General features: G+C 51.4%; 1 protein-coding gene across 1 annotated transcript in view; it reads left to right on the top strand.

Moving 5' to 3' along the window:
• Window positions 1-1,727, top strand: part of Cebpa (CCAAT/enhancer binding protein (C/EBP), alpha) — a gene marked incomplete in the record, with an annotated part of 2,674 nt that extends 947 nt beyond the window's left edge. Inside the window, 1 exon segment of the mRNA XM_013522540.1 lies at window positions 1-1,727. Coding sequence (XP_013377994.1) covers window positions 1-340 — 340 coding nt within the window.
• Between the last annotated feature and the right edge of the window lie 11,010 nt (window positions 1,728-12,737).

Here is a 12,737-nt window from a genome sequence, read left to right as displayed (position 1 = left end):
CGCCGCCGGCCTGCCGGGCCCGGGTGGCGCGCTCAAGGGGCTGTCGTCCGCGCACCCTGACCTCCGCACGGGCGCGGGCAAGGCCAAGAAGTCGGTGGACAAGAACAGCAACGAGTACCGGGTGAGGCGCGAGCGCAACAACATTGCCGTGCGCAAGAGCCGGGACAAGGCGAAGCAGCGCAACGTGGAGACGCAGCAGAAGGTGCTGGAGCTGACCAGTGACAATGACCGCCTGCGTAAGCGGGTGGAACAGCTAAGCCGCGAACTGGACACGCTGCGGGACATCTTCCGCCAGCTGCCAGAGAGCTCCTTGGTCAAGGCCATGAGCAACTGCGCGTGAGGCACGCGGCAGCGGACCGCCGCAGGCCGGCCCTTGGCGGGGACCCGGGGAGTGGTTTCGGGTCGTTGGATCTCAAGGCTACCCCGGCCGTGCGAGCCAGGACTAAGACATTCGGTGCCGCCTGAAAGCCTGGCCTGCTCCGCGTGTCCCTTCCCTTTCTCTGAGCCGGACTCGGTGCGTTTAAGATGAGGGAATGAGACGGGGGTTTCTCCCTGCGACGGGAGAACTCTTGGGGCCGAGCTCTAGTGTTAAGGAATAACTTTGTGCCTTGGAAATGCAAACTCGCTCTGATTCCTACCGAGTAGGGGGAGCAAACACGTGCCTTGATATTTTATTTGGAGGGTTCCTGCCTCCTCTGAGGCTGCAGGAAGCCTCCAGGAGAGAAGGCAGGGTGTTGGCCCATCAGGAAGCTGAGATCCTAACCATCCAGCCCCAACCGCTCCTCTGTGCCCGTCCAGAGAGGGGAGGAACTTAAGGAGTTGGGGCTTCGAACCTAAGGTTTACCCCCTAGTTCTATACGGAGGTGGCAGGTCCAGAGATTTCCTGTTTCTCCCACCGCCACCCCCACCCCATCTCTCCCTCCAACAGGCCGGTCCTCTTAGGTTAGCACTCGCCGGGTGACTCGCAGGAGACCCCCACGCCACCTCCTACTGGAAGGCTAGGTCCTGAGTTAGCCCTAAGGACTTGTGTTCTAGGGGGTGGTGACCTGGTGGAAGAGGGTAACCTGGGGATGTGGTCTCGGGGTGGGAGGGTCAAGGGATACTGGGACCATCAGCCCTGTCTGTACTGTATGTAGCCAGCATTGCCGTACAAACATGAAGCACAATCAGCCCATCCCAGAGGGACCGGAGTTATGACAAGCTTTCCAAATATTTTGCTTTATCAGCCGATATCAACATTTGTATCTGGCCTCTGTGTCCCAGCAGTGCCTTGTGCAATGTGAATGTGCACGTCTATGCTAAACCACCATTTTATTTGGTTTTTGTTTTGTTTTGGTTTTGCTCAGATACTTGCCAAAATGAGACTCTCCATCAGTGGCTGGGGGAAGGGTCTGAGCCTCTCTTTCCTTTTGGTTTTGGGGTTGTTTTTGTCCCTCTCTGTGGGGGAACCAAAGGGGTCAGATGGGCTTCCCTTTCCCCCTAGGCTTTCCCTGTCCTGGGCTGTGGGCCTCCTGGGCCTGCGCTCCCTCTGGCTGGGGCTGCCTGTGGGCTTGTCCCCCAAGAGGCCCTGGCTCCGGTCTGGAAGGAAGCACCCTCCAGCCAGTGTGTGCACATCGCCGGGGCTGGGAGCAGGGAAGGACCACTTGGCTGTCTTCTTTCGGGGAGAGCATAGTTTCGTGTTAGATGTTTTATGTATTATATCTATAATATAAACATATCAAAGTGAATTTTGGTGTCTTTTTAAAACTAGAAAGAAGCTACTTCCAAGGTTTTCTGTGGGCCAGGTCACATTTGCAACTAATCACAGCATTTTCTCTGGCTGAGATCCTGATGAAATAACACCTCTTTAGCCCCTCTTTACCTTGAGGGGTTGATTTCCCCCCAACTAAGATAAATAAGGGAAGGAGGACCGTGCTCCGGGCTGAGACACTAGTGGCCGAAGAAAGAGTCCTGTGAGGGCAGGGGTGGTGCTGGGGGTGTCTCAGAGAGGTGCATGGAGCTAAAGTTATAGTGTGGCCCGGAGAAGAGGGGCCCAGAGAAGGCAGCCCTCCAGCAGCCCCAGGCTCAGGGTCTACTTCCAAATCACTAGACTCTAGCTCCAGAGCAGCCTGGCTCACATATGCCTTAGCTCTAGCCTTCTGTCAGGACCCTGGGAGGCAGAAAGTGACCTGGAAGGTCGGACCCTCCACCCTTGCCCACTTGCCCTCAGTTTCCCTGGGCCATGTGACTTCAGCCTACCCCAGTGATACCCGGAAGGGCATCCTGTAGGCTGAGTCCCCCTCCCTCTTGCCCTCCACATCTGTCCTGCCCCAGCCAGCCCAGGAAGGGGCCGCAGCCTGACCCCTCCCTGCACACTGCCTGTAGAGAAGGCAACCCCAGCATCCATCTGCTGATCCCGTACGAAGCAGGAGGCTGAGACCTGATGATCACCCCACGAGGACAGGCCCCCAGCACCTCCTCAGCAGCAGTGACAGCCAACCACGGCAGACCTCACCCCTGCTTTAGTCCGGGAGACCTAGGAAGCAGTAATAAAGAGGCTGCTGGTGCTTTCTGTATCTTCCCCTCTCCAAGGGTAAAAAGTGAAACATGTTTTTTTCCCTTTTCACAAGAAGGCCAGGGCATTTTCGAGAAATTACACATTCTTTTAAATTCTGAAAACTTCAGCTTTACCTGCCTGCAGAGATCACTCCTCTCCGCCCCCTCATCTCTGTCCTGTGCTTTGCCGCCGCCTCACCCATGGCTGCCCTTGGCAGAGAGACCACGAGCCCAGTGAGGAGGCGGCGGCCCGCCCTGCCACCCTGGGAACCGAGGAGGCATAGCCCCACCACCTGCCTAGAGGCTGGGGCAGGCCCCGGCTTGCTAGGCCCCAGCAAACCCTCTCTGAGTTCAGTGCTAATTCCAGTTTTTCTTGTTTGGAGGGGCTGATCCTTGGCTTCCTCCTTTGCCCCCAGAACAGATCCCAGGATGTGCAGGGGAGGGGCGACCCTCTTGCCCTCCCTTCTTCCTCTCCCTCCTGTTGGGCCATCCCTCCAAGGGCTTCCTCTTTCAAAGCTGGCAGCTTTCCAAAGGGTGGCCCTGCTGCTTTGCACCACGAGGTCTGGGATGGGCTGTGCTGGGGACAAGATGGAACCAATCACATCAGGCCCCAGAAAAGAGATGGGGAGAATAAGGCTTCCTCCAGAGGGACTAAAAGAAGACCGTGTGTCCTGCTTTGGGGGAGTGCAAAGCCCTCGCGAAAGCAAAGTGAACGTGGGATGAACGTGTCCAGTGCATGTTCTGTCCCCCACCAAAGGTGACCCCAGGGACAGCCACCTGTGGACACTCGCTGCTTCCTGCAGGGCTCCCCTCAGTTCCTCTCCTGACTTCAGCCTTCACGAAGACCCCCTCGAATAAGCCTGGCACTGAATGCACCCCAAGTATTGACTGGATGCCCACTGTATGCCAGGGTCCAAGCCAAGGATAGAGGCACTTGCTGGGAACAAGCAGTCTGTTTCCTGCTCTTGAGGAGCTCACAGCCCCAAGCTGTGGTGTCAGAGTGACAAGTGCAGCGGGGGAGGGGGTACAGGTGTCCTAGAGGCGGCGGATTTGAGCCAGCACCTGGTGAGGGCAGTGCCACCCACTGTCCCAAGATGCTTCTACCTGACTGCTGGGACCTGCTGTCTTCTCTGGGCTACCCTCGAGCCCTGTGTCCTTTGCTGTTCAGGGGAGCCAGCCTTGAGGACAGGAACAAAGGTAAAAAGGGAGGGAGAGGCAGGTCCTCTGCCGCCAGCTGCCTCCTGATGGTTTAGTGCTGTCACAGATGTCACCCTTATCTCTTGGATCTCCTGGGAATTTGTGAATATGGGGTTTGGCCCCAACACCTGCGGTGAGCCTCTGGGACTTCGAGGAGTGTCTGCCCCTCCCAGGTCTCCCGCCCCCTCCTTCCCAGGCAGGAACCTGCCAGGCCTCCTCTAGGACCTGCTGATTTCACAAGAGGGGAGGGGGCCCCTCATAGTAAAGGTCAAGGGGGAGCAGAAGCCCTGACTTTGCTTAGCTCAGAGGCCTCTCCTTTCAGCATCCAGAGGCCTTTTGCAGACACTGGGCAGAGTCCTTGCCGGATGATGTTGTTATCTCAGCTGTTTCTTTCCTATGCTGGTGGGCAGAGGACACCTTTTCTCTTCTTTTCTCTTTAAATACATCAGCCATGTGTGGTGGCACTCCGCTGTAATGCCAGGGCTCTAGGAGGATGAGGCAGGAGAATCTCAAGTTCAAACTGGGCAATTTGGAAGCTAGGGTGATCTTTGTCTCAAAAAAAAAAAAAAAAACGCTCAGGATGTAGCTCAGTACAGAGGCCCTGGGCTCAATACCCAGTGCTTAAAAAAAAAGCCCTAAATCACCTTCAAAAGAACTTTCTTGATTCTATAAGACTACTACTTTCTCTCTCATCATCCCTACCTCTGTCCCTCCTCCATACCCCTCTCTGTGGATGGAGCATTTGACGTAAGCGGAGACATAGGAAAGATACCAATTCACTATCAAAGCATCCTAGCCCCATCCCAGAGCAATTAAAAAGCCAGATGGAATCTCTGGGAAAACGGCATTAATAACACGAACAATCTGTGCAGGCCGGCAGGAGCCCAGGAGCCTCGGGGAGGGGAGGAGTTTGAGGAGGGGAGGAAGGCTGGGGTGCTGAAGTATGAGCTCGAAGCAACATCTCAGCCATGTGGTGGCCAGCCAGGGATGGGGCCATCGCAAGGGTACGCTAGGTCTGGTCGCAGCTGAGCTGTCCCCTCTGGCCCTTGCGAGGCCCACTGTGCACCCTGGATCCTGGTGGCTGCAGCGGAGCCAGACAAATGTGGAACCCATTACTCAGACAGCCACAGCCTCAGCCAGCCCCATTCTGGCACCCGAGAGCTTTGCTTCTCTTCACTTTTGTTTTTATTTATTATTTTCCTAGCTTTCTGGCCCCACCCACTAGAAACAGGCCTCCCTGGGTGTATGGCTTCCAAAGACGGCTTTTCTCTTCAATGGCTGTGCACACATCCATTGCCAGTGCCTGACGAGAGAAGACCGTGTTGCCCCCTTCCCCCCGGAGGCTTAGGCCAAGGGAGCTCCCCCTAGACTGCAAAGTGGAAGGCACTTTGGGCAAGACCAGCTGAGCTCTTGAGGGAGCTGGACCCACAAGCCCACATAACCCTGGCTGTATGGCAGACCCCAGCACGCTTGTGTTGTTATGAAGCCTGGTTTAAGCAGAGTCTAGAATCTAGACTCCCCTCCAGCAGCCCCACTGTTCAGACCTTGCTCTAGAGACCCGACCAAGGTGGATTTAAAGAAGGTGAGGGCTGGGGATTTAGCTCAGCGGCAAAAGCGCCTGCCTGGCAAGCGCAAGGTCGTGAGTTCGGTTCCCGGTACCAGAGAAAAACCAAAAAAATTAAAAAAAAATTAAAAAAAAAATAAAGAAGGTGAATGACAAATTCAAGCCCAGCTAGGGCAATATAGCAAGACCCTGTCTCAAAATTTAAAAAAATGTAAAGGGTTGGGGATGAGCTTAGTGTGAAAGTCCTAGGGTTAATACCCTGTGTTGTAAAGAGAAAGAAAGTTTTCTTATCACCCTCAAGTTGGAATTGGAATTCATTCATTTAAGAAACGTATTCTGTGATTCTCATATGCCCAGTGATCCATTTCCTGACCTTCGTCTTCACTGTCTCCTGAACTTTGTCCTTCCCCCTCATCCTCTCTGGAAATTGTTCTCTCCAAGGTCATCACAAGCCCCTAGAACTCATCTGAGGCCCTTCCTGCCTTGCTTGGCTTCCTGCTCTACTTGGCGGCAGCAGATGTCCAGCGCCTAGCCCAGGGCAGGTCTTTGACACATGTGTTTGAATGTGTGAATCTCACTCCAACTCATCTTTCCTTCTTTACAAAACGTCCTTGTCCTCTCTTTTCCATTCAAGGATTTGTTGCCTCAGCCCAAGGTCTACCAGGAAGAACCTTGAATGACCAGGGCCTAGTATTGTTGGAGGTAACATAAAACACCTGAAAGAAGCCCCCTTAGATGAGTTTGCTTCTACAAAGTTGCTATTAAAGTGCAAGAATCCTAAGCAAGGTGATCTCTCTAATCCTAGATAACCATGCAAGGTCTACCTGGCCTTAGAACCAGAGTCAACCAGACCCCAATGGGATGATTATGTTCTGCAGAGAAATGGGACAGGGAGGAGGTGGCATTTCCAGAAGAGGGGACAGGGGAGCTGCCAGAGTTGCACAGAGGTCAAGGGGCAGCCAGGATCGGAGCGCTGCTATTTTAAAAGGTATTTCAAGTCTTCATGTCTTCTTCTTATTCCCACTCTAAGGTGACTGACAAGGTCCTCGTGGAGGGATAATGGTCTGGATATGGGGACACTAGTGAACAAATATGGCAGCCTAGACCCAGGGCATATCACCCAATGACCCAGACGGAGCCTAAAGGGAACCGTCACAGCCTGTCCCAAGCCCTCTTGGATCTGAAGATACTTCTGCGCCTTGGCAAGTGACAGCACAACCTTCCACTGGAAATACAGCCTCTGCTCCCTAAGCAACCATCGTCCCTTCTCTGCCCCAGCCATGGAGGCCTCAGGGAGCCTGCCCCACCCCCTGCCTCCTCTGAAGCCATCCAGAACCCTCTGTGGGTGCCCCCCAGGAACACTGTGCCCTCTTGCTGATCAGGAAACACGGCTGATTTATGGCAGCTTTTCCCTGTGCGCATGTTGGGCAATGGTCTCAGCTGGCAGTGGCAGCTCCGATCCTTGTCCAAAGAGCAGCAGGGAAAGGGGTGTCAGAGATGGGGTGCCTGCTCCACAGGGAGCCGCCGTGACCTTCAGCATCAGGTTAGGACCCGTCTGAAGTAGCCTCCTTGAGTGATTTACAATTTGCAAACACGTTTTATTTGATTCCTGAGTTTTGCTAGAGCAATTACAGTGACTAAGCATGAAAAATCACTCCCAACACAGTGTCTCCTAGCTATTAGGAAATGTGTTTGCTTCACTCTTTTGCATGGTGCAGCAACATTTTAAAAATAGACTCATTCACTGTACTTGAAGGCAATTTGTTCCAAATTTTCCCACTAATTTGATTTTAATCTGATATTTAAAATTTGTGTGACCACATTCCCACTGATTTATAGGGAATAAGCCCTACCTGGCACAGGTTTAATTGGCCTTAACCCAGGAGTCCAGAGGACAAAGAATTTATACCAGAACAATTTGAAGGCACTCTGGTTCCTAATGCTTTAAATACAGGCTAATTCAGCATGGCAAATGCTGGTGCCTGGGGGCAGGCCAGTGAACGTGAAGCTGTAATTCTCCTGCAGGGTTCTAGCACGCAGTAGGCCTTTTGTCCTCTACTGAGCAGACAATTTAAACCAAGACTCCCTGACTCAGAGCTCACTTGAGTTTGATTCTGAATGGAGCTCTGGAAAAAAGCAATTTTTTGCAACTAGTAGAAGTCTCCTCTTCCTCCCAACTTCTCCTGGGGATGCCCACCGACCATAGAGCCCTGGCATCGAACTGAATTTTATCTTTGACTCTTGCTGACTGTGTGGGCTTCGAGTCTCTTAATTTCTCTGAGCTTCTGTTTCCGTTTATGCAAAATATATGCAAAACCAGTACCACACCTCCAAGTTGTGAAAGGTAAACAGGCAAAGCCTGTGAGACACTTGGCTCAAGCTAACCATTCCTATGTGTTGGGGCAGAAGTCAGAGTGGGAAGGGTTGGGCACATCTTTGTCTCTGGAAAAACTCCAGTGGAAGGACATAGTCATCTGAATAATTTAGGGCCAAATTCTCGTACCCAGGTACCCAAGGAGCTGTAGTCATGTTAATCTTGCTTACATTTTTCTTTTACCCCCAAAGAATGCCTTTCATTTGCCTAGAAAGCACTTCCTGAGCAACTCCTGGAAACAGAACCCTCGTGCCAGTGACCTTGAAGGCTGAGCACAGAGGTCAAACCTCTACTGCTCTCAGCAGACCAGGTGTAGATGTCCTGCATGGTGTTTGATAGAAGTTTCTTCGTAAACATTCAGAATCCGGGGGATAACTCACTGGGGGAGCAGCCTCCCCAAATCCTGATGGAGTGCTTTGCATTAGGGGCTTCCCGTGAACTCCTGTATGGAAAGCTGTACCTCAGCAAAGGAGTCAACCCTGGCTTCTCTTTATTCGTGGGAGGGAAACAGGAGGTGCATGCTGGGTGTTGCAAGCTGGGGACCTCTCCTGCTCTTTGTTCCCTTCAGTTCCTCACTGGGTCATCTCAGTGGTTGTCTGAACAGCTGCTTCCCGTTTGTCCAACCTATCTCTGGCCCAGGAGATGAGGGAGGCTGGCTTCCGCTTTATGGGAGGGCTCACTAGACCAGGCCTCAGGCACCTGGGGAAGTACTTGGGGTCCTGGAGTCATGGGAGAGGAGCACACAGGCAGGCCTTGCACAAGCTTCCGCAGATCTGGAGCTGCCAACTGGAAAGAGCTCTGAAAACCTACCTGGCTCTTTTGCCCTTTGCCACAAGGAGTGCCACCATGAACGTCATTCTAGTTAGTGAGCAAACTCCTCAGGCAAGGGAGGAAGGCAGCTCTCAGGATTCACCTTGATGCTCAAGCACTGGAAGCTGTTGGACTCCACTTAGCCAGCCCAGGGAAGACAGCAGGTATGGCATGGGAACAGGAGGCCTTACATCACCAGCTCTCCACACCCAGGTCAGCCAGACTTGGTGCAGGGAAGCAGGGAGGACAGGCCTGGCTGTGGACAAGTCCCAGGGTGGCCCTGGGAGAGTGGCATTGTGTGGCATTGCGTGGGTGCTGGCATGGGGGCAGAAGCATGCCACGTACAGATGAACATGGGACTGATTCTGAGGATTGAATTGGAGTCCATGCCCGCGAGGGCTGAAGTGTCTCCCTGGGAGCAATTCCCAAGCCCACCAAGGCTCCATCCTCTCTGAGTGAGGAGCAATCTCATTTGGAAGAGGTGGAGGCATGTGAGTCATGGGCCAGGCCCCTGAGCCGAGGGGAGGTAGGGATGGTGGCTCTGAGCCTGAAATGTGTCAGAGGCAAGATGAGCATCTTGAGGGACGCGAAGTTTATGTAATTATGTGGGACAGCACTGCCTAGGTGTGTGAGCCACACTGGAAAGGAGAACAGCCCAGTCCAAGTCCTCTACCTCCCCGGCCTGCCCCAGGCTCACCGAGCTCAGCTATTCACCAAGGAGCCTGGCATCCTGAGAGGTGGCCCTGCCTGGTCCCTTGAGTTCCAGAGCCATGGTTCTGTCCTACTAAGACCAGAGACAAGACCAGGCCTGGGACAAGGACAGGACCAGCCCATTGGCTCCTAGAATTGGCACCCAGTGGAGTGGTTTAGCCCTTGCCATTCCCAAATCCACTCACTGGAGTGAAATGCTCATGTTTTCCTACCGCTCTCACAATTGGCTTTGTTCCATGACACCTTCCCCCACCCCACCTCCACTCAGCATTCCTCAACTTCATTTACTTTAGTTTTAGATTTTTTTAAATTAAATCAGCTGCATGTTGCTTGGAACATCTCTGAGAATTTCCAAATTGGAGTGACATGTCCGAGTCATTGCAGGGCTAGGTTTGGGGGTTTCAGATGATATCCCTTCTTCAGTTATCCTGGGCCACTCCTTTCTGTTTTCCCATGAGACAAGGACTGGTATCCTCCACAGCATGGTGACCAGGAGGAACCTGCTGCTGGGGTCAGGGGAATCTGGCACATGCCTGAAGGCCAGGGAGGGACCAGGGCCTCCCTGAGACTCCATTGGAGAGCTGCTCATAGCACCCAGGTCCTGACGCTGGTTACACAAGGGCTGGGCCTCCATTCCCACCCACTGGGGGCGTGAGACTGTGTGTACCCTGGCCTCAACACACACCTGCTGTGTGACCAGCTGCAGGTTTGGCAGCCTCTCTGTTTGAGCATGTCTGAGAGGTGTGCCGGGATTCCCAGAGGCAAGATGATGAATGGTCTTCCTCTGAAACAGAGCAACCACAAGAACCTGATCCCAAGACGAGTCACGATGAGGAGGAAAAGGACCAGGACACCTGGGCCACTAAGAAAGGGAGCATGAGTCAGAAATAAACTACCCACGTGCCAGCTAGATCATTCATCTATCCAAGAGAGCTAAGGGTCGGGAGCTGGAGGGCTACAGGGCACAGGGTTGGGTAATTCCCTACTTCCCTCTGGAGCTTAGCTCTTGGGTCCCTGCCAGCCAGGTCCTAGGTGATGCTAATGGGCTGGGCAATGAAGGACATTAGTGTGCTTTGGCTCACACTGGGGACAGCATTGTAGGGCCCTAGGATGATGCTGGGTATCAGGCCTTCTTTGCTTATGGCATATGGGCATTTCAGCTTCACCTCCAGACACCCCAACCAGCCAGAACCAGTCTATATCAGTCAGCTGGTCAGTGAGTCTCCACCAAACAGCCTTAAGAGCCCAGACCAGATCCCAGATACAGAACAGGGAGGTGGAGGTCAGAGGACAGAAGGGAAAGGAGGAGGATGCCATTCTCATTACTGGGTGGGAGATGTGTTTCCCTTGCTTCACCCAACTATGCCATTGGGCCCCTTGGCGGCTGTGAAGGACACTGCTCTACTATCTCTGGGATCTGGTTCGCAACAGCCATGGGATGGAAGAAGAAACAGGGGGATACCGCCGTGAGTATCTCAGCGCTGCCCAAATAGGCCCTAAGAAAGCGGGGTGAACTACAGGGGCAAAAGACAGGCGAGAGTTGATGTTTTTATTCCCTGATCTTGTTTCCATGTGTCCTTTGCTACATTTTGCTTGGTATTGTACAATACTGTGGCCCTTGGCCAGGAGCAGACTGGCTTCACAAACTCCCACTGGTATTTTTTTAAAGCTCTGGGTTGTATGAAAGCAGAGCTTTCTACCCATGGAGCTGGATAGGTTGTCACCAAGCACGACAGAGCCATTAAGTAGACCAGTGTTTCTGTTCAAGTATGTATCCTCCAGTTCCAGAACATTTTTACCCATTAATCCTCAAAATATTACCTCTACTCCATTTCCTCTCCCCTCTCTTTCATGGACAATATTAAATACATGTTAGATCTTTTCTTCCTCTTTATCTCAAATCTTGCCTGCTGGTCTTCTTTTCATCTCTATGTGCTACATTTGTGGTCATTTCTTCTGACTCCTTTTCCAATTTGCTAATTTTCCTCTCACCTGTGTTTAATTTCCTATTTAATGTGTTTACTCAGTTCCTTAATTGGGTTATTGTAGTTTTCATTTTTAGAGATTCCTCTTCATTTTTTTTCAGATCTGCTATTTTACCATTTATAAAGCCCCATTCCTGGAGGTTTTTAAAGCATATCTTACTTGCTAAAACATTATATGCACAGTTATGTTTGTGTAATTTGATGTCTTCGAGAGTTTGTTTCTGTTTTGTGTTGATTCTTCCAGTTTTCACTCATACTATCACATTTTCTTGTGTGTTTGATTATCTTTGACTGTGTGCTGGTCATTGTTTCTGAAAAAAATTGGTTCATAAGAAAAATTTGGGATTTAGGACAAAGTTACCTTTCACTGGAGAGCAGCTTCATTTGCTCCAGACAAATATACTGCTAGGACAGAACCACCTTAGTCAATCTGGAAAGTGTCCTAGCCCACCAAGGAGATGAATACTTAGATTGCAAGATCATATGAGAACTGGTTTACTTCTGGTTCACTCTTATACTAAGGGGGCATCCTCTTGGAAACTCATCTCAGTGTGGGGGCGGGTGTCCTATTATGTGTCCCATCTTATATGAGCTCTAAGTTTGAGTTCTGCCTTTCATTCCATGAGACTATCAAAATAAAATTCAAGTACGTTAAGACCAGAAAATGCCTCAGGAAAAAAGTGGTTTCTCTTGGTTACCTATCTGGATTCTTCCTTTTCCCCTCAGTTTTGCCTTGGCTGACTTAACATATTTTAATAAAATTATCCTATGTTTTTAGTCATTTTCAACAAGAGGATGGACCCAAATAATCTAGCCTGCTGGAAAACAGAACCCTTTCCTTCTTTCATTTAACAAGTACTGGGGAAGTACCTACTATGTGTCTGGCCCTGGGCTAGGGGCGCTGCAGTAAACCAGAGAGAGTGGGCTTTTGTAGAGCTCCCAGTCTCACTGTGGAGACAGACAATAAACAGCGAGTTACACAATTGATTAGTTAATTATAGTTGTGATGCATACTGTGAAGTAAGGAAATTCAGAAGTGGTAAGAGTGTCTGACGGGGAGTCTTCACCTGCTTTGTGGACTCGGGAGAAATTTTTTTAGGAAAGTGATTTTTAAGCTGAGATCTGAAGGACCAGTAGAATTGTAAATGATTGGGGGTTGGAGCAAGGCAATATAGGTAGAGGTAATACCATATCCAAAACTCAGACATAGAAAGGAACACCATGTCCTAGATACTGAAAAATGACCAACGTGTATGGCCACAATGCACACAGCAGGGTGGGATGAGGGACAAGAAATGAAGCCAGAGGGTTAACTAGATTCTCACGTTCAGGGGTTCAGGCTCTGGTCAATATCCCAAGAACAAAAGGGATTATGGCAAACACTGAAGACAAGCAGACAGACTCAGGGACTGAGTAAAGACCATTTGCTGGTAAAGACCATTCTGATAACCCAAACAGGATGAACCATGGCAGTCCAAGGGACTCAGCCAGACCAGCGGGGAGGCTCCCTCCCACAAAGGTGGACAGATTTAAGAAATACCCAGTGGATAGGATAAGAAGG

This window comes from Chinchilla lanigera, unplaced genomic scaffold (assembly GCF_000276665.1).
Source record: "Chinchilla lanigera isolate Chin_1 unplaced genomic scaffold, ChiLan1.0 scaffold00067, whole genome shotgun sequence".
Taxonomy (NCBI): domain Eukaryota; kingdom Metazoa; phylum Chordata; class Mammalia; order Rodentia; family Chinchillidae; genus Chinchilla; species Chinchilla lanigera.
This window is presented reverse-complemented; position numbering and strand designations above follow the sequence as displayed.